The 27082-nt window shown below is 41.2% G+C and overlaps 1 protein-coding gene across 1 annotated transcript in view; it reads right to left on the bottom strand.

The window, feature by feature from the left end:
* The window catches only part of ncapd3 (non-SMC condensin II complex, subunit D3), a 72284-nt gene that overhangs the window by 5578 nt on the left and 39624 nt on the right, over positions 1 to 27082 (bottom strand). Inside the window, exons 21-33 of the mRNA XM_080214601.1 lie at positions 25986 to 26100; positions 22645 to 22740; positions 21705 to 21943; positions 20829 to 20908; positions 18422 to 18559; positions 17149 to 17282; positions 13933 to 14129; positions 11129 to 11239; positions 9403 to 9576; positions 8303 to 8487; positions 6637 to 6797; positions 5475 to 5564; positions 457 to 531 (exon numbers count right to left, since the gene is read on the bottom strand). Coding sequence (XP_080070727.1) covers positions 457 to 531; positions 5475 to 5564; positions 6637 to 6797; positions 8303 to 8487; positions 9403 to 9576; positions 11129 to 11239; positions 13933 to 14129; positions 17149 to 17282; positions 18422 to 18559; positions 20829 to 20908; positions 21705 to 21943; positions 22645 to 22740; positions 25986 to 26100 — 1795 coding nt within the window. The remainder of the gene's footprint in view (positions 1 to 456; positions 532 to 5474; positions 5565 to 6636; positions 6798 to 8302; positions 8488 to 9402; positions 9577 to 11128; positions 11240 to 13932; positions 14130 to 17148; positions 17283 to 18421; positions 18560 to 20828; positions 20909 to 21704; positions 21944 to 22644; positions 22741 to 25985; positions 26101 to 27082) is intronic.

Genomic DNA, 27082 nt, shown 5'->3' with positions numbered 1-27082 from the left:
CCAAGATTTGAAAAGCACACATTAAAGAATAGGAAATTCATGACAGCAACTTTTGAATCGAGCACTCTGCAGATGGCAGAAGTCCAGGCCACCGTTCTTATGATAGCATGAAGAAAGCCTTTTCAGAATGTCTAAACTTTAATGTTAAATATTCTAAATGAAATATCAGACTTAATTTCCAAACCTCCAGTTACTTTTCTAATTAGTTAAGCATTTATAATTATACTTGTATAATTCAAAGAAGTTCATATTGAGTTACTAACATTTTTATCACCCCCTCACTGGCTTACAGTCCCTTTTATACAAATTCAAATATTATTCAGAACAGCCTATACTGTAGCTGAAAACAAAGTCTAGAAATGATGAAGAACATAATGATAGAAAAAGTGGTATTTTAATTGTAAGTAATATATATTATGGTACTTTAAACTGCAATAAAGGACACTATAAACTCACTCTTTTCAGATGCTGGTGTTTGTGTGATACTGATGCAGCTAACTCCTGCACCAAAGGTCACATTCTCCATTGTTCCTGAAAAGAAATAGACAAATTAAATTATCGTTATTGTAATTCTCCAATATATGACATCAGTTTCATTTCTTGGGAAGGAAAGCACGTTTTTGAATGGTGTTGACACCTTTGTCACAAATTATAGGCAGTTTATGGAGTTTATGCCACACCCATTAGGAATTAGGTTCAGGTTGCTCTTCTGTGCTGAACTCCCAACTTTTATCTACCCAGCGCCCCAAATGTTAGTATTTTTCAGCAATTTCCTTCCCATTGCTCCTAAAGATGATAAACTCTTATAGGGCAAGTTTAATATGTGCTGACAACCCACTAGTATCTCCAGCGCATAGTTTGCTATGTGTTGCTGTCTGTGAAGACCATCAGGCCATGGACGTTCTGGAATGTCATCACGGAGCAACAACTAATAAATTCTTATCTAAATCAAGTATGCACATGACTAACTTCATTCATAACTGTTAGAATTCTAATCCAAAACTTTGATTTCACAATAACATAGCATAGGATTCTTGAACCTTTACCTTCAGTAAAACTAAAATTCTGGGGCATTTCCATGGTCGAATTAAATGATGAAGGGTCACCAAACTTGAAACGTTGGCTCTATTCTCTCCCCCCAGATGCTGTCAGACCTGCTGAGAATTTCCAGCATTTTCTGTTGTTTCTATTTAAGCTCTTCCACCTGTTGCACACAATCTGCTCCTTGGAAAATTATGAATGCTTTCTATCAGCTTTAAATGTTGGTGCCAACCGCAGAAGATTGCAGGCAACACAAGCAGCACGGAACCAGAAAGCATGTAAAGAGCTGGGGCAGCACGGTGTCACAGTGGTTAGCACTGCTGCCTCACACGCCAGGGACCCGGCTTGGGTGACTGGCTGTGTAGAGTTTGCACAATATCCCCGTGTTTGCGTAGGTTTCCTCCCACAGTTCGAAAGACATGCTAGTTTGGTGATTTGGCCATGCTAAATTCTCCCCATTGTACCTGAACAGGTGCCAGAGCGTGGCGACCAGGGAATTTTCACAGTAACTTCACTGCAGTATTAATGTCAGCCTACTTGTTAAACTCAAGAGCTCATTCAGCCTACTATGACCTTTTCTGCTCTTTGAATGAGGCACCACATTAGTCCAAAGCTACACGGCCGAGGTACCCATTCTGTTTTAAGTATACATCCAATTACCGTTTGGAAGTTATTATTGTTGTAAAAGATTTCAGCAGTAGCTGGGTGGTAGCATTATCAGCTCAGAATCAGATGGTAAAGAACTGAAGGTGCATCAAAGACACTTGGACAGAAAACCTATGCTGACACATCAATGCAGTACTGAGTATATATCTGTACGAGCAAAGGTGCCATGTTTTTTGAAGGGAACATTAAATTGAGATCAGTCTAGATGTATGTTGAAGAAAAACTTTTCAGGTGGGTCTGTTGTTCGTCCATTGTCATCGATGAGGACCTTGACACTATTAGTCATTTTGAGGCTGATTGCGGTGTGTCTGAAGATGGCTAAACAGGCCAATTCGGGCACGGAATGTCCTGGCATATATTGGACAGACTCGTATAGCCACTGTAGTTGTTGCGCTGGTGGCTCTGGACTTGTACAGCTCGTGCTTAAGTTGTGCTTCAGCAATACAACTGGCTTCGTGAGCTTCATAGCCTTTGTAGATGAGGCAGTGCCTCGTAGGGCGGTTTTGTGCCAGCGTTTCCCAGGTGGTCGTGTCAATGTCAAGCGACTTCAGGGAGAACTCGAGTGCGACTTTGAAATGTTTCTTCTGCCCTCCATGCGAGCATCTTCCAGCAGAGAGTTCCCCAAAAAGGAGCTGCTTGGGTATGCGCTCATCAGACATACAGATGACATGACCTGCCCACCGGGTCTGCACTCTCATCAGCGGTGTGTGGACTGATGGTAGACTTGCTCTAGAGAGAACTTCAGTGTCTGGTACTTTGTCTTGCTATCTGATGCGTAATATTCTGCGAAGACAAGTCATGTGGAAATGATTGAGCTGTCTTGCATGCCTTCGATACACAGACCACGTTTCACAGGCATACAGGAGGGTAGTGAGTACCGCGGCACTGTCGATCTTCATTTTCGTTGCTGGGCTGATTCCTCAACGTTCCCATACAGTGGAGCGCAGTCTACCGAAAGCAGAACTTGCCTTTGCTATTCTGCAGTTAACTTCTGTATCAATAGTCGCTGCTTGGGAGCGGGTGCTGCCAAGACAGGTGAACTGGTCCACTGTAGTTTCTGCCCTTTGATTGTGATTATGGGTTCTGTGTACGGTGCATGAGGAACAGGCTGGTGCATGACTTCGGTCTTTTTAATGTTGATGGTGAGCCCAAAGTTGTCACAGGCTGTGAAAAATTTGTCCATACTAACTTGCATCTCTGGCTCTGAGCCAGCATACAGGGCGCAGTCATCGGCAAAGAGGAAATCTCTCAGAACAGTCTCTTTCACTGGTAATAGCTTGAAGTCTCCCATCCACTCTGTACTTGAGGCTGATTCCAGCAACACTGTCCTGAAAGGCACCATTCATCATGACAGTAAATATCATGCTGAACAGTGTGGGTGTGAACACACAGCCCTGTTTGACGCCACTGGTGACTGGGAATGCCTCAGAGGATTCTCCGCCATCCAATACTCTGGCCATCATGGAGCTGGTGTACCATCTGAATGAATTTGTGGGGGACAGCCAAACTTTTGACACGATCCTCCACAGGCCTTGTCGGCTTACAGTGTCAAAGGCTTTCGTGGGGTCAACAAAGGTTGTGTAGAGCTTGTGATTCTGCTCCTGACACTTCTTCTGAAGTTGGCGCGCAGCAGAGATCATGTCAGCAGTCCCACGACCTTTGTGGAAGCCACACTGTGACGCTGGAAGCAGGCCCAGCTCCTGAGTCACCAGATAATTTAGCAGGACTCTTGCGAGGGTTTTTCCTGTGATGGAGAGCAGAGAGGTTCCTCAGTGGTTGTCGCATACTTGCCGATTGCTCTTCCTCTTGTAGAGGTGCACGATGGATGCATCTTTAAGTTCCTGAAGAATGGATCCTTGCTTCCAAAAGGACTGGAACAACTCAGTGAGCTTCTCGATAAGTGCAGGACCAGCAGCTTTATAGATCTCTGCGGGTATGGCATCTGCCCCTAGGGCATTGCCACTAGATAGCTGGCTGACAGCTTTCGTGACTTCAGCTACTCCCGGTGGGTCATCCACAGCGCTGTTGATATCAACCTGGGGAATGCTGTCTATTGCCTCATTGTTAATAGATGACGGTCGGTTGAGGACTGCTTCAAAGTGTTCAGCCCATCTCTGCAGGATCTGAGCTTTCTTTGTAATTAGAGTTGTACCACCTGAACTCAGGAGGGGGGAACTCCCGAGAGATTGATGACCACAGAGAGTGTTGAAGGCTTCATAGAACTGTTTCAAGTCGTTTCTGTCAGCATATCCCTGTATTTCATCTGCCTTGACACTCAGCCAGGCATCCTGCATTTTATGCAGTTTATTCTGGACTGTCCTGCGAGCACTGGTAAAAGCATTTTTCTTGGCAGCTGAAGATGGGTCATTCTGACAGGCCCGATGAAGACGGTGCTTTTCAACAAGTGGAGCCTGTATCTCCTCATCATTCTCATCAAACCAATCATGCTGCTTGCGGGTGGAGGGCCCAAGCATCTTCAGCGCAGATGTATGGATAGCATCCCTGAAGCGTTCCCAGTCATCCTCAGCTCTGCCTGCTAGGTGTAGGTCAGCAAGCTTGATTTCTAAGTCTCCAGGGCTTCAAACCACCCTGAAAGGACATGTCACGTCCTTTCAGCATGGTTTGTCCGTCCTTTGTCCCCACCTGGCACTCAGCTCTCACCTGTGGCTCCCCGTAACTGTTTGCATGCGACAGCGGCCACACCCCGGGCAACGCTGTTGACAAGCCGGCTAAACCAGGTGAGGACGCCTATAAATATGCCTTTCCTCACACATAGCAAGCAATATAGAAGAGAATGGAGAATCTGGCACTTATTACCAGCCAATACTGCTGTTATTCTGGCAGTCTTCAAGGCAGCCAACCAGCAGGTGTAATGGGTGGGAACATGTAGACAGAGAACAATACCAGCATTGGTAAATTACTTTAATCCATATTCTGCACATAAAAAGAGCTCACACTCTAAAAAAAACAAACAATCATCACTAAAACACACTATTTGGTCAACTATCTAACAGCTGTTTACGAGAGCCTGCTGAACAGCAATGCCACCTCTTCTAGAAGGTTTGTGTTAATGGCCGTGAAGCACATTCAGATGTCCCCAACATGTGAAAGGTACAATATAAAAATAAATTCTTTGCCCTAGTATAGTTAGAGCATTTTCAAGATAGCTATGTACAATTTTATTTGCAGAATGTGAATTAAAACCCAACAAACACTAATTATTTTACAGTTCTCACTTCTTGAGAGAAGCTTCTAAAACACGCAAGTGTCTGGATAGGTCACCACATCTGGTTGTCTCTCTGCTCCATTTTTTTAAATGTCTGGTGGGTAGCCACAAAGTTCTATAGACTCTTCCACAGCTGTCAATGCTCACTTGTATCTGCTTTCAGCCATTGAGCTTGAGTGAAAATTTGCTAAATTCAACTGAGGAGATATCTCAAACCCAATTTTTCTATTGGTACATTCGAAGAGTTCCTCCATGGTGGTATTTTTAAGGCAATTTTGAAGCGAGATACATTTTATTGAAATCAAAAATAAACATTTTTTCTCCTACACACACACAGAATGAACCTCTGCACTTTTCAACTGTAATTTAAACTTCAGAATAACTCAATATTGAATTGTAGTTGGAGAAAGAAGTTAGCGGCGTTTTAGTACAAACGTACATCAGGTTAGGATATTGGATAATGGCAGTTTGGTATCACCAGTAAGACATTGTCATCACCCAGAGAGGCATTTTATTCATTACTATTAAAGATCACACTCACGGTCAGGAGTACTGATAGCTCGTTCAACCAGCGTGGCATTAGCAGACGAACCTCCTGATCTTGAACGCTCTCCAAAGCTCTGGAATGAGTCTTTACAAAGAGAGTACTAGTTAAACAAATGTGAGAAGAGATTGGCCATTGTTCAGATGTCATCTGTTAATTTTAATAGCGCAACCTAACATTTAGCAATGTGATTTTCCAGTTAAAAGCAAGAATGCTCAGCGTTGCAGGAGAGAGTAAAATTCCCTTATTTCAATTATAAATACTCAAAAACAACAGATTCATGGAAATATATCATTGATAGTTTAAAATTCATAAAACTATAGTTCAGTGAATGATAGCAACGGGCTTCCACCACAGCAATTGGCACCATTTTAATCTTGGTTTCAACAAGGTTTAGCAATTAACATTTAGTGCTTGGTAACTGCACCACCATTAGAAAATGGTGCAAAACAATAACAATTTACAGAAGGAAGTTATTTAAGTCCATTAATTCTGAAGGGCACCTTGTGAAAGCATTCCAAAATTACTCCACTGCCTGCTCTCTCCCCACAAATTTTATCTTCTTCAATTTCAAATGTTTATTCAATCTATTCCTGGAAGATGCTCAATTGTTACCCAGATTAAAATATTTCATGTCTCACCAACTTCCAGCAAAAGTAACACTAATTGCCCTCCACCTTCTTGAGCAATTATGAATTATTGACTCCTTATTGGCAATACTTACCTCCCCCAGTCCCTCACAAGCCATAGTGCAAGATTATAAAGTCAATTGTACTGTCTCAGCTGCTATCTAAAATAATTAATTTCACACACAAACACTGGACCTGCGAACTTTATAGTTGATTAGGCCTAGTATCACTTGGCAGTGCATTTATTAACTATTAGGGCAGTCTCTAATCGCTTGGTTCTACTGCCTCATTAAATATCCTGAACACAGAGGACACAGAAATACTATTTCAGGAGATGGAATTGAATTCTTTAAAAACAAAACTGCTTCAAGTAATAGTATATTTAAGTTTCAGGTTTTAAATATTCCCTATTGTTTTAAAACGAGCACACTTCAAAATTATAATGTGTTACAGTTTTGAAATTACATTATTAGTAAACTGGAGATTAATCAGATTAACACAAATCACCTCACAAAAAAAAAGTGTCCTACCTTCAGCATTACCACGCCCAGGAGCCAATTTTTGTACTGTATTACTCTTTCCATCCAAAGACAATGGCATCAAGCCCATGCTGTTGTTACGCCTTTTCTTACCCATTTCTGCTGCCTTCTTTGCAGAATTCAGAATGGCCACTGAACTCAACGACATTGATCTGTAATTTACAGATGTAAATAGCTTCAATGTTAGTTTTTATTTTCTATTCCATTGAGGAGTCCGTGCACTGGAGTTGTTCATCCATGCAACTGGTGACCAAATGCTAACATTTTCTTGGCACAATTGATATTTAAAAAGAGCTTATTACAGCTACGACTATTCAATTATGGGACATATTCATGCCACTGTGCACTGGATTACCAATTCAATCACTTCCAGGAACATGTTAAACATTATGTTTCAGCACTTTTTGGCTGGTTTGGAGGGGTGATTGATAGCAGTTCAGATTTAAATGTTGGGATATTAAAACAACATGCTCAATCCAATTAAACTATCGAACTCCAGATTTATGTTATGTAATTGTTATAAAGCAGAGGTTGATCCCCTCTCTGAGAGCTAACACCGAAACACCCCGAGGAATACCCGCCTTGTAATCTGTAAGAAGTGTGTGTGAAGTGGTATGACTTGCTCTTCAGCAATTCAGCCCGTGGTTAAACAAAAATAAGTCCTGGAAACGCTCTCTCTAAAATCAACACATAACAATTTATTTACCTAACTAACAGTGAGCAAATTAACTAAACTATTAATACACCAAATAAATGCCTTCTATTAACTATTCCCAAATAAATAAGATTCTACGGGTATGCTATTCAAATAAATACAACTCCCACTCATTAACAAAGTAGAATTTAGCCACTCTCTAAATTACAACCAGGGTGTGTCTCTTCTGGAATATTCTGGGCCTTCTCTATTGATTCTTCTATTGGGACTCCTTTCTTTGGTACCTTTGTTATCTAAATGGTGTTCTCTCAAAGATATAGATGAAGCTATGACAGCTAGCAATTCTCTCTCTCTCTCACACACACACAGAGTTGAGAGCTGTGAGCTATTAGAGCAACTGCCACCTGCCAGAGCTATCCCTTTGACCCACTGCCCTCTTCTTTTATAATGTGGAGATGCCGGCGTTGGACTAGGGTAAACACAGTAAGAAATCTGACAACTGAGTTTACAATCAAATAAATCGGATGGACTTAACCTGGGTGTTGTCAGATTTCTTACTCTTCTTTTATACCGATGACATACCAATACTTCCTACAACAGGATTGGTTCTAAATTGTCAAAACCATCAGATTTAAATTTAATTTGGTATTTTTGGTATCCAAGTGCCTGACTCAAATTGAGTTGTTAAATTCAAAAACCTGTTGCCTTGGCAAAAACTGCTGCTTTGCCTTTTGATACAGATGTTTCAGTTTGGGGTCTCTGTGTTCTTGCATTTTTTAATTCTCTAATTAACTTCCTATCTCCCAATCTATAACTACTCTACCCAATTTGCAACATAATCATAACCAAAAATATAACAAAAAGGTATATTTTTCATGGGGTTAAAAATTTGTCATGATAAACAAGTAGTAGTGACAGATTTCAGATACCGGTCCAATAATAGTACGAAAGAAAATTCTTAAGGAAGTGCAAGCTACAAAGAAGATGGTTTAGCTTGTGTACCTATGCTTTGTGAATTGAGGCATTTTCAGCATTCCAGTTTTAGGAGTAATAAAACCACATGAAGCCAAAGTGGGGGTCTTCTGCACTACTGTTGCAGCTTGGGCTGTTTTTGTACCAGCAGGAGACTGTGCTTCACTTTCAACTTGTTGAACAGAGCCCACAGCAGGTGAAACTCGGGATGATAACTTATAAAAGAAAAAACAAGAAAAATGTGAAATTGTGCTCTGACATTTTTAGCTAAATATAGATACTTTAACTTCACAAAATTTCTGTAATGCAGAAAGAGGCCATTTAGCCCATCGAGTCTGCATTGGCTCTCTGGCAGAGCATCTTACCCAGGCCTTCTTCTTTCCCCTCATCCCTGAAACCCTACGCATTTACCATGACTAATTTCAAACGTTGGGACACCCAGAGACAATTTAGCATGGCTAATTCACCTGATCTGCACATCTTGGAACTGTAGGAGGAAACCCATGCAGGCGCAGGAAGAATGTGCACACTCAGACAATCACCCAAGGCTGGAATCAAACTCATGTGTCTGGTGCTGTGAGACAATGCTAAGCACTGTGCAGGCCCTTTTTTGCCAGAGACCATTCAGCCCATCATGTCTACACTGATTATTTGAAACAGCACCCAACTAGGCCCAATTCCCCCACCCTTTCCCATAACCCCATGTATTTACTAGGCTAATCTACCCAACCTGTACATCTTTGGACCGTGGGAGAAAATCAGAGCGCTGCCCACCTTGACATGGGGAGAATGTGCAAACTCCACATAGTCAGTGACCCAGAGCTGGAATTGAACCCAGGTCTCTGGCACTGTGAGGCAGCAGTGCTGACTACTGTGCCACCTTGCTGCCCCTTCTCACAAGAATGAAAACTCTGAATTGTCCTAGCTGGCATACTGCTGATGTGAAGGAAGTATACATACAAAAGCTTTCCCTTAATTAATTTTCAAGAATTTTGTACTGAAACAGAAATGAAAAGCTGGAGTAAACTTGAGTTGGTATGTAATAACAACGTGCATTTACACAATGTTAAACAAGCCCATGTATTTTCTGTGCACGTAATCAAACAAAAAAGGTAACAGCTGAGACATACTGCAGGTGTGCCCGTTGGGTTTGCCACTTCCGTGGTCAACAGATTCTGTCTTTCCGCTTCTTCCCTAACAAGCTCCTCTTCATATTTTTTCAGATCATATTCCAACTCAGCTGCCAGCTGTTTATCGACAGCAAAGAAATCCTTGACTTCATTTCGGAAATCCTGCATCACTTCCTACGGAAATACAAAACAAATGCCGCTTAAATGCAGAACTCTCCCTTTATCAATATCACAGTGAAAAGTGTGCAGGGTTCAAGTATGGGACCGCATGATCACTGTATGGATCTGGAAGAGCCCGTGTATGACATTTGTTTAGCAGCCTTTCTTTCAGAGAGATGCACCATGAAAACGTTAAGCACATTCCCTAAAAAGGGAACTTTAACAAACCCCAAATACCATTTTAAACTCTGCTGCCAACAGTATTGGCAGAGTCCAAGGGACAGGTCACCTTCCTACCCGCTAAGCTGAGGACGTAGACACATCTAGGAATCAGAGCAGAGAAAGTAGTTCAGGTCTGTGTCCCAGTTTTATAAAACACAAAATTAAGGCTGGAGTGGGGGCTTCAAATCACAGGAAAGGCAACAGGTTTGCTCAAGGGATCAGAGGGAAACTTTTGTTTCTCCTTCATAAAAGATATCTGCAAAATAGGCTACAAATAGCACTGGAAAGACACTCAGCTGCTGTTTCTAGCCATAATCACCTTCCTCCAGTTGCTGAGATTTCCTCAGAAAACTTAACTTGCAGCTGGTAAATGTGAAAAAAATTCAGAAAAATTTGGTTAGCCTTATTAAAGGATTAGCTGTGGCTTAGTTGATAGCATGCTTACTCCGAGTTATAAAGTTCCAGATTCAAGTCCCACTCCAGGACTTGAAGGTGAAAATCAAGGCTCAACTCCAGCACAGTACTGAGGGAATCCTGCACCATCAGAGGAATTGGCGCACAATTACAGCGGCGCACAATATGCAGGATCTGTGCTAGGCGACACCCCTAGATATTGTCTCCCAGTGCAGGATTTCCAGCGCTGTCACATCCGCGCTGGAAACTGATGGGGAGGTACATAAATTAAGGTAATTAGCATCACCATATATCTTAAATGTAATTAGCGGGCCCAAGACTGAAGTCTCCTGGCCTGCTAGTATCCCCACCCCTCCCCACAACCCCACCGCCAGAGTGGTTCACAGTAGTTCCCCACTTTTGGGAGCAAGAAATCCTTGACCTAATTTTTGGTAATCCCACATCACTTCCTAGGGGAATGCAAAACAAATGCTGCAAATGCCACCTTAGGGTCAAGTATACACAAGTTTTACACTACCCAATGGTAGTGTAAAACATCGACTCTCCATTCCAAAAATATGCCATTGCCCAACTCTGAACAGTCCTGCCAGCTACAACAGAGTAAATTGTTCTACTTTGCGCATCCTACATTAAAAATATTTTGCCTGAGTGCTAATTCATGTCCCCTCACTCCGTTTTTCTTAGGAATGGAAGGGTTTTTAGTTTAGTTCCACATCTAAAGAGGAAGACCCAAGGATGTGAAATAAATCTAAAAAATTTTTTTTAAAAAATCACCCAAGTCACAATAACATTCCATTCAATTACTTCACTCAATGTCTAGAGTTGTGCATTTAAAACTATAGGATTTTTGAGATATTCAGGGCACAAATAAACCACTAGATTCACAAATAAAACACTGTGCTAACAGCAATATTCAGCAGAGGTCTCTTACGCGCAAGTAATGCATGAGATCCTTCAATGCTGGGATGTGTTTCTGTTCCAGTTGGTTCTTCAAGGATGTTACAATAGGGATGATGTTTTCTACAAAATTTTTCTTTTGCACCTGTGAACAAAAAAAGTTGCTTTGAGCCTCCAATAAGTAAAGCTTCATTTTCCGATAAGTTCCTTAAAATGGAGGATTTTGTATCTAAGTCAAGCCGATGTATATCAATTGCATTTAAAATAAAAACAATCTTCTTGATTGATGCTACCACTACACTGACATAGTTCCACTGCTATTACCTGAAAGCATTTGTCCAGAGCTTTTTTTCCCCATCATCCTGAGAGTCAGATTTCACCAGTAGGTTTATATTTTTGAGCTTACTTTAGGTCTCCATTAAAATACAAGAGCAGGGATGTACTTTTGAGGGTGTACAAGACTCTGGTCAGACCCCATTTGGAGTATTGTGAGCAGTTTTGGGTCCCGTATCTAAGGAAGTACATGCTGGAAAGGATCCAGGGAGCTTCGCAAGAATGATCCCTGGAATCAAGAGATTGTCATATGAGGAACAGTTGAGGACCCTGGGTCTGTACTCACTGGAATTTAGAAGGATGAGGGGGGATCTTATTGAAACTTGTAGGATACTGCGAGGCCTGGATAGGCTGGATGTGGAGAAGATGTTTCCATTAGTAGGAAAAACTAGAACCAGAGGTTACAACCTCAGACTAAAGGGATGATCCTTTAAAACAGAGATGAGGAGGAATTTCTTCAGCCAGAGCGTGGTACATCTGTGGAACTCTTTGCTGCAGAAGGCTGTAGAGGCCAGGTCATTGAGTGTCTTTAAGGCCGAGATAGATAAGTTCTTGATTAACAAGGGGATCAGGGGTTATGGGGAAAAGGCAGGAGAATGGGGATGAGAAAAATACGTGCCATGATTGAATGGCAGAGCAGATTCGATGGGCTGAGGGGCCTAATTCTGCTCCTATGTCTTATAGTCCATGATCTTATGCCAATTTATTTGCAATTTGAAGCTGAGATTTTGGGAGCAACATGGATTTTCAACAAGTTTATTCAATAAGCAGGTAAACTATCCGGATGATCGTTTAACTGCTTACTGAATGGCCTTGATCCATGGTCTGTGCTGATTCTGAATGCAACAATAAGCACGCCAAATTGTTTATTTGAGAAAACAGCCACAATTCTGATCTTGATAATTGTCCAGCAATGAAAGTTACAAATAGGTATGTTTGCATTTCCAATAAGAAAAAGATCAAGTTTAGCACAGTGTTCCTGCGATAAATAACTTGCCAAGGCAAATATGTAATTACTGGACATACTAAATTAGCTGATGAGCCCAATAATTTAATATCCTCCTAATTATTTATGCCATAAAACAGATTTGAAGAAGAGGTGAGGGACACCAAAGAATAGAACTCTTATCACTGTGATGCACTGCAATTCTGCCAGTCATGGTTTAGGATTAGTTGCAAGCACTGAGACACACTAATCATTCATGTCCCTTGTAACACTGGTTTTACTGGTCAAAGGACATCTCCAAAAACAATTTTGATCAGCTTCAGCAAGTAGAATTTGTTCAAACCATGCATCTCATTCTCATAAAAACATTCCATCAGTGCTGCCAACATTTTCAAAATTCAATAGGAAAAACAATTGTAGAGTACAACATTATTTTTAGAAGTCTTATTTAAAAATAAAATTAGGAGACAGCAAAAACAAAAATCAGTGCTTCCAATAAATGACACCAAATAACCAAAATTCAAGTCACATTAAACATCAATTTTTGTACAGGGAGCCCAAAGTGAAGAAAGAACTTCTTTTTCTACAGGGCTCATTAATGATCACTCAAGAACTAAATAATTCAAACAACAGGAATCGGGATGCTGCAACCCTACAAGTGCAGTGGAAGGCTATTCAGCCCATCGAGTCTATACCGTCTCGCTGAAGGAACATCTTACCCAGGCCCTGTCCTATCCCCCGAATTAACAACCCACCTAACCTACAAATCTTCGGACACCAAGGGGCAATTCAGTCCACCTAACCTGCACACCTTTGGACTGTGGGAGGGGATCTGGGGCACCCAGAAGAAACCCACGCAGACATTGGGAAAAAGTGCAAATTCCACACATACAGTGACCCAAGATGGAATTAAACCTGGGTCCCTGGCGCTGTGAGCAGCAGTGTTAACCACAACAAGTCTATTTTTTTAAGGGGGTAAATTAGGGATATTTGCCATACTATTGTTAGTGACCAGATTAGAAAAGATGGAAGAGCTGTCCTGCATTATTTGACTATATCGCGAAGAAAGGGACTGTTAAAATATGGAACAGATACATGGGGATCTTTAAAATTGTAACTAACATGTTAGAAATGAGTCTTTAAGACTAAAACCAGGATTAGCTCAAGCGCAAATTCAGAACAGGTGATGCTCATTGAAGCTTGGTTTCAAGAGCTGGGTCGTTCTCCCAGTAGGGGAGTTGCTGCTGGACTGGGAGAGGATCCAGTGGATAAAGTGGAAACCAGTGTTTGCATTAAATCATAGAATCCTACAGTGCAGGAGGCAGCCATTTGGCGCATCGAGTCTGCAATCCCACACAAGCCCTATCCCACCCAAGCACTGAACTATAGTAACCCAGTAAAAGACCTGTGAATCGTGAGAACGTCTTCTGCTGCCTAATGCAATAAATGCATATTCACCAGACGATGTTACAGTATACACAGAAGTTCACCTTGGTTGACAAGACTGTGTACCAAATCTAATGCCATTTGTCTACTGTTTGTAATTATAGATCAGTTACCTGAGATATGAGTTTTTTCTGTGCTGCCTGCATAACCGCATTAGCCAAGGCCATTTCATCATCCACTTGGGCTTCGTCACCAGGTTTTGTTCTCATAGAGGACAGTTTGATCTCTTTACAACTCATCACCACAAAAGTATCTGACAGTAACTCATTTGCCTCCATATCCAAAGGAAGCACACCATCAACAAAACAGGCTGGAAATGGACAAATCACACAAATACACATTATGTTATACAAGTAGCCAGTCTGAAATTGGCACCCATCTAAAATTTTACAGCCTTAGATTTTAGGCAAGAAAGAAACATTTAATGTTTATACATATACTTTACATTGGTAATGAATGTAGTTTTAAATCCATATCATTAATTTAAATATGGATTAATTAATATTCCTTTCTCAATCATAATTCCAGTGCTAACCACTGTGCCACCATGCCACCCCATTCAATGGAATGAGGCGGCACACTGGTTAGCACTTATGCTTCTCAGAACCAAAGACCTGTGTTCATTTCCTGGCTTGGGTCACTGTCTGTGTGGTGTTTGCACACTCTCCCCATGTTGGCACGGGTGTTGTCTGGGTGCTCCAGTTTCCTCCCACAGTTAGGTGAATTGATCATGTTAAATTGCCCCTCAGTGTCAAAGAGACTAGCTAGGATAAATGCATGGGGTTATGGGGACAGGGCTTAGGTGAAATTGTGGTTCATGCAGACTCAATGGGCCAAATGGCCTCCTCCTGCACTGTAGGATTTTATGATTCTATAACATGTCACAAAGTTATTATAAAATAAATTCCTAAGAAACAAGGGCAGGAAAAAGCCATTTACTCATCATTGGTGGCTGATCTAACTGTGCCCCAAATTGCACTTTCCTGCCTCTCCGTATACAAACAACGAAAACAGCTCGGGAAACAGGCCCTTCAGCCCAACGAGCCCGCGCCGCCATCCCAACATCACCAGTCCCCCCCCTCCACCCATGACCCTTGTCTAATGTTTTATGGCCATCCACATTGAGGGAAACTAATTTAGGGACAATTTATTACTGCCAATCAGCCTAGCAGCACATCTTTGGGGTATGGGAGGAAACTGGAGCACCTGGAGAAAACCCACGCAAGCACGGGGAGAACGCGCAAACTCCCACAGACACTGGCCCAAATCCACGTGTCTGCACAGCAATCAGTGATAGTCACTGAGCTGTCGTCTTGCCCAGTATCTGGTCCAGTTTAGGCACACACTAACGACACGAAGCACTAGGCCAATCTCGAACAACCAAGAGCAGCCCAAGTACAACCCATCGCGTGTATGCCCCTCGTTGGACACAAGGCGGACCGGCTTAAAACCTGTGAATGAAAAAGAGGAAAATAAAACATTATTATTGTACCATATCCATTTATCTTACCAGGGATGCCCCAATGCTAATGGCCCTTATTTAAAACAATCTCCTATATCCACCCATCTCCAACCCACTCATGTGCCTAAGTTACTCTTAAATGACTCTAGCATGTTTGCCTCCACCACTTTACTTGGCAGAGCATTCCATACCCCCACTACCCTCTATGTGAAAAACCTCCCTCTAATATCTGTGTTATACCTCTCCCCCCTCACCTTAAGCCCATGGCCCCTTGTCCTATGTGTCTCTATCATAGGAAATAGTTTACCTCTGTTTAATCTATCTATACCCTTCATAAACTTATATACCTCTATTAGATCCCCCCTCAGTTGCCGTCTTTCAAGGGAAAAGAGCCCCAATTTATTCAATCTTTCCTCATACCCCAGTCCTTCCATACCAGGCAACATTCTGGTAAACCTCCTCTGCACTCTCTCCAGAGTCTCCACGTCCTTCCGTAGTAAGGCAACCAGAACTGGACGCAGTACTCTAAATGCGGCCTAACCAACGTTCTGTACAACTGCAACATTAGACTCCAGCTCTTATATTCTATACCCCTTCCTATAAAGGCTAACATACCATAGGCTTTCTTCACCACACTCTCCACTTGCACTGCCACCTTCAAAGACTTGTGCACTTGCACCCCCACGTCTCGCTGCGATTCTATACTCCTTATGGGCTTACCCTTTATCATATAACTCCCCCCCTACATTATTCCGGCCAAAATGCATCACCTCACATTTATCCGGATTAAACTCCATTTGCCATGTATCTGCCCAATCTACCAGCCTATCAATATCCTGTTGTATTGCCAGGCACTGCTCCTCACTGCCCGCCAATCCAGCCATCTTGGTGTCATCAGCAAATTTGCTGATCACACCACCTACTCCCTCTTCCAAATCATTTATATACACTACAAAGAGAAGAGGTCCCAGTACTGAGCCCTGCGGCACACCACTAGTGACAGACCTCCAGCTAGAAAAGGACCCCTCCACTACTACTCTCTGACTCCTCTTCGCGAGCCAGTTCTCTACCCATCTAGATACCTGGCCACGTATCCCATGAGCTTTAATCTTCTCTACCAACCTACCATGAGGGACTTTGTCACACGCCTTACTGAAATCCATATAGACGACATCAACGGCTCGTCCTTCGTCGACCATTTTTGTCACCTCCTCAAAGAATTCTACCAGATTCGTGAGGCAAGACTTCCCCTTTACAAAGCCATGCTGCGTATCCTTAATCAGATCTTATAACTCTCAAACCCCTTGTAGTTCAAAAATCTAACTCAGTTTTGAATATATTCAGGTACTCACCTGATGAAGGAGCAGCGCTTCGAAAGTTCATAATTCCAAATAAACCTGTTGGACTTTATCCTGGTGTTGTGAAACGTCTTACTGTGCCCACCCCAGTCCAACTTTGGCATCTCCACATCATGATGTAGGTTGCCACAAAAGGTGAAAGAAAAATCAGCTAGGACTGCACTCTGGTTACGACCCAGCAAGTCCTGTGCATGTAGAAAATGGCCGAGGACAGGATTGGGCAGAACAATGATACTTCCTTTTCCCGAACAGTGCATTAAAATTCATTAATGGGTTTCACTGGCAGTGACAGCAGGGAAGGACTGTATGATGTAAACAGAATATCCCCTTTTAAAATGAAAACCCATAATAAACGGTTACCTGAACTCCAAACTGAGATCAAATTAGTCGAGGTTATGCCATTTGAACCCCTGGATTGCAACACTGTGGTTTGATGATTCAAATTTATTATTCCCCATTTAATTTACAACTACACTAAAAACTTCCAGTGGGAACAAGGAAATCCATACCTAGAATATTATGAGCAATTTTATTAGTAATGCTGAAGCGCTGCTCATCCGAGAAGTGTTCCAATAAAAACTTGTAAATAGTCATTCGCTTCTCTTTGTTTCTACTCCCCTTCAAGGAAAACAATTTCTTCTCCCTGTTGAGACAGGATAGATCATGAATGCTACTATTCTTTGACAATGCTAAACATACTAAGACAAAGACGATCATCTGGTGAATAGCCGAACAGAAACAATTTTATCAACTGCTCCATAGATTTATAATACTTCGTACAATGATCCTGTGTATGTGAAATGGAGACACAGACATTGTAGGAGAATAATTGTTCTTTATGAATTAACTGTTACATATAAAACATTTAAATGAGTGAACACCACAATTCATATCACTTTGAAAAGGATTAAAGCTGCAGCCATTCATTTTTTTTTATTGATGGTTTTATAACAGTGAGTTTTGAAGTTATTATAGGAAGGCACTTGTTTGAAGAGCTACAGAACACTTGCATACAGAAGTAGCTGAATATTACAACACATCAACACCAAGGATTTTATCTTCAACTGGACAATTTAATGGCCAAGTGCAAACGAGATTGATGGGAGCATAACAATGAAAAGGCAATTTGAAAAATTGTTTAAAGAAGTTGGCAGTGATCATGAAAGCCCTGCTCAGAATACTGAATAAAATAAATTCAATGCAGTAGGAACAGTGGTAACACATTAAGAAATCTAAGTTGCCCAAGTTGCCCAAACCATTTCACAATGTAGGTTCAAAATTCTGAAAATGTCTATCATACTGACCAACCTGTAGCTAAAAAGAATCCACATTTGGAATTTATAATTTTAAGAAAATCTGATTCGTGTTGGACAAAATTGCAACTTTCAAAATGGACAGCTTTATTGACAAGGAGTCAGTCAAACATAGGGAGAGCAAGTCATCTAAAACAAATGAATTCGCTGGTACCTTCCCATGTTTGAACAGGTTAGAATTTAGTTCTAAGGAAGCACATACAGTAACTATTTTGTGTAATAGGCCATCTTTTTAAAAACTACACATTACAGAAAACAACCCCTTTGCATTCAGCTTTACTCTTGCATGAAAGTCGACAATAGTCAATTTATACAGTTCTCACAATCTTTTAAGGTATTAGTGATTAATAGGGTTATCTTTTAGGTAGATATTAGGAAGGATTTCATGTTTAAATACAAAATATTTCTGAGTAGTGGTCAAAGTGAGTCACTATAATTCACTGTCAAGCATCATCTAGAAGTAACGTACCGTTCAGTTTGAGGAAATTTGTTGTATTTTTCATGTCTTTCATACCCATTGAAGTGCAAAATGCATTCAATGAAATGTTGAGAGAACATAACTGGATTTCTTTTCAAGAGAAGGTGGACTAAACAGAACTCTGCAAATCTGGAATAAAAACAGGACTCAGTTTCACAGATATTTAATTTGCAGGCATGAAATCACAAATAGTCAAATAAACAGCAACAATGATCTAACAGCAGAGTGAGTTCTGCTTCAAACTAAAGGCATGAGGAATTGATTAACCTCCTGTCATTACTTTGCCAAATAAAAAGCAAACTCAGGTTAGAACTTCAAAACACAAGATGGTGGTACCAGAGGACATAAATTTAAAATAGGGAATTTAGAGGAGGTATCGGGGCAAAAGAAATGACTTGATTCAGAAAGTGCCAATTGTTTGGAATGTTCTACTGGGGAAAAGTGACATTATTGAAAAATCCATTTGTTACCATGGTAGCTAATATACCTAAAGGGCAAATTTCAATAGGTCACAGGTACTGCAGCAGTTCCAAACGACAGATCACCACCACTTTCCCAAAGACATTTAGGAATGGGCAATAAATGCTGGTCTTGTTAATAATGCTCGCATTATTAACAAATGAATAAAACAAAAAACCAAATGTCCTTTTCTCATCCTCATTTTGTTTTTAAAACAGGATCAATGCTGTGATAGTTTCCCCTGGATAAATAGTTTAGAACTAGGCTCAGTCTCAGGATGAAAAGATCAGCTTTTTAGGACTAACAGAAGAAATACCTTTGCTCAGAATTTCTCAACTGCGAATATTTGGAATGCTCTACTTTAGAGGGCTGTGGATGCTTACATTGTTCAGTAAATTCAAGATTGAAACTGATAGATTTTTGACATTAAGAGAATCAAAAGTTATAGACTAGGGCACGAAAGTGGAGTTCTTGTAGAAGATCAGCCATGATCTCATAAAAGGCTGGAGGGGCTGAAAGGTCTACTCTGGTTGATATTTCTTATGCTGTTATGTTGACCAACTTTTAAATTACCAGCTCTCTCAACCACACATGATATTGGTTTCGTGGTTAGATCTGTTCTTTGTTTTTTTTAAAAAAAGCCAATGGACAGGATTTTATAGCCTCGCTCGTCCTGAAACCATAAAATCCCGCCTGAGGTCAAAGGACCTTCCCATGGTCCGCCCCTTGCCCACTCCAATTCCCGTGGAGGCAGGCCAGTAAGATTCCAGCCGGTGTTTCTTGAATGTCACTTATCCTTATTTTCAAATCCTTCCATTATCTCACTCCTCCAGCTCTCTGTAATGTCCTTCAACCCGATAAACGTACACCTCCAATACTGATCTCTTGAGCAACCTCAACTTTAATTACTCCATCGGCTACCTGCATTCACCAACCTACACTCAACCTATTAAAAGGTTGCACCTTAAAATGCTGCTCTAAGCAGAAAGGAGTGGGTGGGGGAAGGTGGTCGCATATCCTCTCCTTCCATAGAACCCCTTTAGTGCAGGAGGTGGCCATTCAGCCCATCAAGTATGCACCAGCCTTTCAAAACAGAACTCTACCCTGGCCCACATCCCACCCTATCCCCATAACTCTGCACATTTACCACGACTAATCCAATTAATGGGCAATTTAACATGGCAGATACACCTAATACTCCTAACCTGCATATCTTTGGACAGTCGGAGGAAACTGGAACACCCAGAGGAAACCCATGCAAATACGGGGAGAACGTGCAAACTACTGTGCCTCCTTTGTCTGCATCCATTCGCTAAAGTTAAGCGTGGGGGGAGGGAAGGTGTTGGAGGGGGAGAAGGCATTGCTAGAGAGCAGAAGGTTTAGATAACAGTCTTTAAGTCCCATCTCTGACCACCTTTGGTTATATACTGTAATTTTTTTAATGTGATTTGGTGTCAAATTTGCTTGATAACAGTACATTACATTATATAAATGCAAACTGTTGTTATTGGTGTTTTGTTAAAGTAACTGTTTTATAATCGCTCAAATAAATGCAGCATGAAAACCTTTTGGGGTGGCACGATGGTAAGTACTGCTGTCTCACAGCGCCAGGGACCCGGGTTCGATTCCTGGCTTGGGTCACTGTCTGTATGGAGTTTGCATGTTCTCCCCATGTCTGCATGGGTTTGCTCCAGGTGCTCCGAAAGATGTGCTGTCAAGTGCTTTGGACATGCTAAATTCTCCCTTAGTATACCAGAACAGGCGCTGGAGTGTGGCAACTTGGGGATTTTCACAGTAACTTCATTACAGTGTTAATGTAAGCCTATTCGTGACTAATAAATAAAACATTATGAAATTCTATTCATTGTTGATTTAGTGCGCATTCATCATTATAGTTTTTAATAATTTGAGTAAATACAACTTAAAAGAAACTGATTACCTCCGAATACTTTCATCTGCGTCCACCAGAACACTCACAAATCTGAAAAAAAGGGAGCCCTTCCACTTTATAAACTCTTCCTGCAAAAAAAAAATAAACTCCATGAGAGTTCACTCTTACTTATATTCTAAACAAGAGAAAACAAATCAGTTTGGCTCATTCATTTTGCCAAGTTTCTGCCTCAACCAAATTTGGATGAACAGGTTCAGCTGCAGTCTCAAAGCATATTGCATTGGATGTCACAAATATATCAGCCTAGAATCTACATGGAATTGCTATGACTTAATCCCATAAATAAGCCATTACATAACCTATGTCAATAAACCAGCTCCAATGGGTGGAAATGTCCAATAATAGTCAAAATCAAAGATATTTTATAAGAAGAGTACTTTTCACAGGAGGTACAGCAGCTAGACTATCTTCCCCTTTTGAAGAAGTGCACTGTTATAAAATGCTACTGTCTTGAGCGACCATATCCAACTGGTTGGTAAATGGCGAGCACATAAAGCAAATAAATTTGAAAATGACAAAATAAAGCAATCAGGAAACAGGTAAATGATTAAGGAATTAGGAAACAGCTTGAATGATTGGAAATTGATATTAAATTCAAGTACATTCTTCACAAATATATAAATTCATTGTGATTTTGTGAGAAGTCAGTTCTCACATGTTCATGTTGCCAAGTACATTTCAATCCAGGAAGTAATGTAAAGTAATAGATAAACATCACTTATGATGTATGATCACTGCTTAAAGAAAATACACAAGATTACTAAAGAGAGCAAGATTAGGGAGGCAGAACAGCAAACTATTCACAAATGTAACTCACAGCCAGTTACTTGATGTTGTACAATAGGAGACTGATTCTTCACTTGCCTGGAGTAAGTTGGTCAGCATGACCAGAGTCTGTTTGCGGATAAAAGGGTCATCATCCTTTAAACAAGCAGCAATGTTTGGAACATATCGATCTACCATAGAGGTATATCGCATACAGAGGTCACACATGATGATGATAACATTATTGCGAACAGCTACATTTTCACACATCTCTAGTTCACGTGCGAGAGCCGCAATACATTTCTTTGCTAGGTCTTCATGTTGTAGGCATAATTTTCCTGTGTAAAGTCAAATAAGGGGATATGTCATCACTATAAACAATGTACAGTTGAGTCTGAAATATTTTTGCTTAGATCTAAACAAGGCAAGATTTACTTTAGTTCCATTACAACAAGAAGCATTAACAGGCATCAAATCGTGGCTTACTCATTGGTATGCGCTCGCACAAGCGTAAGCCCTGACTAGTTCCCAGTGAGTTAAACTCATGTCAGACTTGGCATTGAACCAGGCTCTATAGGCTAGTTCCAATCTATAACAGAGTAAAACCTTTTCTATTAAACGTCAGGAAATATATATAACCTTGGTTTAAATTCAGTGCACTGACAAAATTTCCAATAGGTATAAAAGGATAACGCATTTCCTAATTCCTGTAGAATCTATTATGATTTTGTACTTTTGGCTAAATTTCCTTCTATTAGCAGAGAAAACACTAACGCAGGCAACTGAGATGTTGTGTCCCTTATCTTGAATAAACACAACCCCCATTTATCATCACAGTGTCAATATGGGCTCCCTGAAGTCTCCGTAAGTTCTTAGTAGGCACAATAATTTCACTTCAGTACCTCAGAAGAAAAACAAATGACAGAGTTCCCAGTTTTGATCATTATCAAGTTGTTTCTGCTAGAAAAAGCACATAGATGGAATAGGTTAATGGAATAGAAGAACTCCTACTTGCAAACTTATGCCAAAAGGATCTTACCCAGAGTGAAAAACGCATGTGCTCGGATAACAGAAGGCATAGCAGCAGGTCCTGAAAACTGAGAGAGGGGCTGTGATGTTGGCAGATCGTCACCATCTGAAACATTAGCAGCAGAAAATACATTTCAGAAACTTTACTATCTTGTGTTCACCAAGATAAAGCTAAATGTGCAAAATTTCCAGTCTCCAGTCAAAATCCTGGAAAATCCTGACACGAGGAATTGCCTGGCCTGGGAAGTTTGAACTTGGGATAAGCAATTCCTTACTGCCCAGGACCCTGTGTGAACATCTCTGACACTGGGCCAGAATCAGAGATTTGGGCTTGCCCAGGTGACTTATCTTGATAGTTATCAGAAAATTTTAAAAACTGGTATGGCACCTGGGGAACTTGAATATTGCTGAAAAAGAACAATCCCAAGTGCATTAAGTATTGCACCAACAACCAATTTAAGATCATCAGTCAGGCTCACAACGTGGCTTATTTACACTTGCTAGATGTGCCATTTTCAACTAAACAACAGTTTGGGAATAATTGTTCCCTGGTGCATTCCCCATGACAATGCCTCAACCAGAGTCCACTTCCCGACCAATCAGCTCCCTCTTCTCATGAAGTATAAATTGTAGTTCCCTTTGAAATTTGGCAATCTTGCATCGAAGTACAAGACAAAAGCTTTGATAACACATCTCAGTTTTTCAATAATATTGTAGTTCTGTACTGCCAAAGGATTACCTGTTTCACAATGTACCCCCAAAATCGCTACCCTCTCACCCTTAGAACTGAGGACCCAGCTTCTCATTCATTCATCCAACTCAAAATCTGGGATTCTCCCAGCCCGCTCGCTGCTCGAAACAATCAGTAGACTAGCAACTGGGAAGCCAGCGATGGGGGCTGGGGGGGGTGGAGCACAGTGCATGTGTGCCAATCTCCCCGCTGACAGATTGGCACATGCACAGTGGCCCGCTCAGCACTATGCTGCTGGCCTCTCCAGCGGGATGCAACCCCACCCCCTCACTTTCCGGTGTGAATCTCTCTGAGGCACACTGTGACGCACAGGTTGCCAGAGATTCGTTCCACTAAGTGTGTCCAAAAAACAGGTGGGAAATTCTCCCGTTTTCCCACCCATTAGGCACTTAGTATTTTTTGAGAGAATCCTGGCCTGAACTTTTCAACTTAACAGAATACAGCAGCTAGTGCCCAGCCGTATTCCACTCACTACACTTACATGGGGATTCGCCCTTCACATAGGCCATGCCCCCTCGGCACCACCCGATGCTTGGTGGGCAGTGCCAGGTTACCCCTTGGACATTGCTAGTTTACCACTTGGATAGCGCCAAGAGGGCCAGGCTGCCAGTGCCCAAGGGGGCACCCCTCCTTACCCCTGATCTCCTGGGGGGTCTCAATGGTCTCTTTTCCCTCCAGTGGGGTCAGGCCACCTGTTCCCCATTAGTGGGGGCTGTTGTAAGCCCCACTGGAGGGCTGGAGAGAAGTACTTCTGGCAAGGGTGGGGTTGGGGAGGGGACAGTGGAGGAGGAGGGGGTGGTGGACGCTAACAGGCCCCCTTCAGTCCAGGGCCTGCTAATGAAATGGAAATCCTCATTTGAATATTGTAATCAGGTTCACACCTATTTCCGGCGTGGTGTTGATGACTCCAAAAATCTTAGCCCCAGAGACACGGAGGGGCCGTGGTACCCAGCAGGGAGGGTTGATGGGTTTTTGATAAGAGAAGGGATTAAGGGTTATGGGGAGAGGGCGGGAAAGTGGAACTGAGCCACGACAGATCAGCCATGATCTTATTGAATGGCGGGGCAGGCTCGAAGGGCCAGATGGCCTACTTCTGCTCCTATTTCTTATGTTCTTATGTTCTTATGAGCCCGCTAAATGGCTGATGTCTCCCAGCCTGCTGCCCTGTTCTAGCGATTACAGAGAATCATCCCTCACATCTTAATATCTAAATCGCTGTTATAGGGCATGTTCAAATGATTTTAAATGAGATATGGTGGCTGACTTTCTCTTGGTTCTGAAACAGAAAGTGATAGGCTGGGCCAGAGGTGCTATGGTGGCAAGTAAGGATAAAGAGTCCACCTTTGAAGGTATCTGTTGTTTCATTGTTGAATCATTTCTGTAAAGCCTATCTTGTTTTCAATATTCCAAACAGCATTGTATGCTTTGTAATTATGAATGTAATTCAATACAATACTGCGCACTCAACTAATTACTTAATAAATCAATGTAAAAGCTTCTGGGCTAAGCATTGTCTGATGATACTACTAACCTTATGGTTTCTTGAAATTAAGTAAAACATGGGGGCATGGATGTATTTTGTAAGTTGAAATATATTGACATGGGTCACTTTTAGCATGCCTGTTTGCTACATTTTAAATAGATATTGATCCAAGTCAAGTTGGTTGCAAGCTTAAGGTACATCTGTGAAGCTGCAAGTAATGGAAATCTCAGTCTAAAACTCTAAAGTTATGTAAAATGACCTAGGCCTTCCACATTGTTAGCGGACAACAAATTTCTGAAGTTAGGTATATAATATGAAACAGACTAAACTGCACTCAGAACTCCTCCATTAAAGATCACAAGGGAACAGATCCAGACAAGCAGGCAAAAGGCATGCTTTTAAAATACAAACAAGGTCTAACACACAAAGGGAACTGGACGGGATGGCACCAACGGAAACCTTCATCTAATCAAATCAGCACCACTGACCTAATCAAGTGATATCAGGAAGCCTCTATAGAAACACATAAGGAGAGGATTAACATAACTAAGGGAGCCTTCTTGGCCTCAAAAGACTTCCTGAGATCAGCCAAACACCCATTGTTCAAGAAACCCCGGAGATTCTAGACCATTGATAAACCCATCAGACAGAAACGATTACCATACTTAAAACATCGATACTGGACTTGAAAACATCGAAATAGAATGGTCAGAGTCAAACACTGTAAACAAAACATTAACATTTGAATCATACAACGTGTCAAAGTTCGAGCATAACTGTAGCCCATTGCGGCAATCTTTCAGAGTGCTCTTGGGACAGTGCTGTTTGTAAGTCCTGATTGCACCTCCATCGATGTTAAATAAAGCTGTACCTCTGTTGAACCTGACTCTGAGTCTGTAGTGGTCATGTTCGCCCACTTGTGCTAACATCATCTTGCAAAAACTAGCCACAATCAACAACATTTTCTGCAGATAAAAGTAACGTTCGGAAGACCTGTCAAATATTTTTCACCTTTATAACAAAGCAAATAAATTTCATTCAGCTTGTTTCCCTAATCAACATCTTTGTGTTATTCTGCATAACAAGATTCCTAGACAGAAAGAAATATCATTCTCACCATGGTCTAAGCTGGTCGGGGTCGCAAGAAACGACTGAACCAGCATGAAGATGCGCTTCTCAACTTTTCCAGGGCACAGCTGTGCTACTTCACCAAGTGTAAAAAGATGCCTCACCTGAGGAAATACAAGATATTGTAGGTGGAACTTAACAAATCTCACGATGCAAAGAAAATGGCAACACACATCTCCCATAGGATTCCTGGTGTTCGAAGAATGAGGGTCACCTGGAAGGGCAATCAAGTACAACAAATCAAGTGCTTTTGGAAAACTCTTTCATTCTTAAATTGGTTAAGGGGAATGGAATGAAGTCTATAAATATACTTGACCCTATATACTTCATGTGAGGTGCACATTGTTCTGATATTTATTATCTTAACTACTCTTCACTGAACTATTATAGTGACAGCATAGTACTTTACGTTTCAAACCCTCTTTGAAAGAATCTTAAAGCATAGGAAAGCATATTGCTGCTGGCTTTGTAACAGTACTCCAACTTAGGTGCACAATTCAGCTATTATCCCCTTACCCTTGAAAATTAGTCATCTTAAAGTTCATATCCAATTGCCTTTTAAAAGCTACCAAAGAATCCAATGTCACCAAACTTTTTGATACATTCTTAATAATTTTCTGTGCAAAGCATTTTCTTCTCACCTCTCATCTAGTCCTTTGGTCAATTATTTTAAATCTGCAATCTCTGGTTACTGACCGACTTGCCTGAGCCCTACTTGCTGATCATACTCAACTTTTTCAGAGCTCAAGTCACAGTATTAAAATTTCATTCATCGATTATTAAACTTTTCCAGATTGTGTTCCATGACAACTTTACATCGGCACTTTCCTTTAACCCTATAAAAAATTAGTGATTTGGGGTCCTTAAAAGACAAAGGAAAGTTGGAATGTTTTGTTTGGATATCTATCAACTTCTTACATTATTGTTTGTTTTACAAGTTTTGAATTTTCATCAGCTACTGAGGTAGCAGGACTTCGGCACAACTGCTCATTGCAATTCATCCCAATATGTTATCTCTGTAAAAGATGGCCTCAGATCTTGACGAGTGAAGACAATTACAATAAACTTTTTGTGTTATCTGGCATT

This window comes from Carcharhinus amblyrhynchos, chromosome 29, assembly GCF_965287045.1.
Source record: "Carcharhinus amblyrhynchos chromosome 29, sCarAmb.v2.hapA, whole genome shotgun sequence".
Classification (NCBI taxonomy): Eukaryota; Metazoa; Chordata; class Chondrichthyes; order Carcharhiniformes; family Carcharhinidae; genus Carcharhinus; species Carcharhinus amblyrhynchos.
The sequence above is the reverse complement of the archived record's forward strand: the minus strand, read 5'-3'. Positions and strand labels throughout refer to the sequence as shown.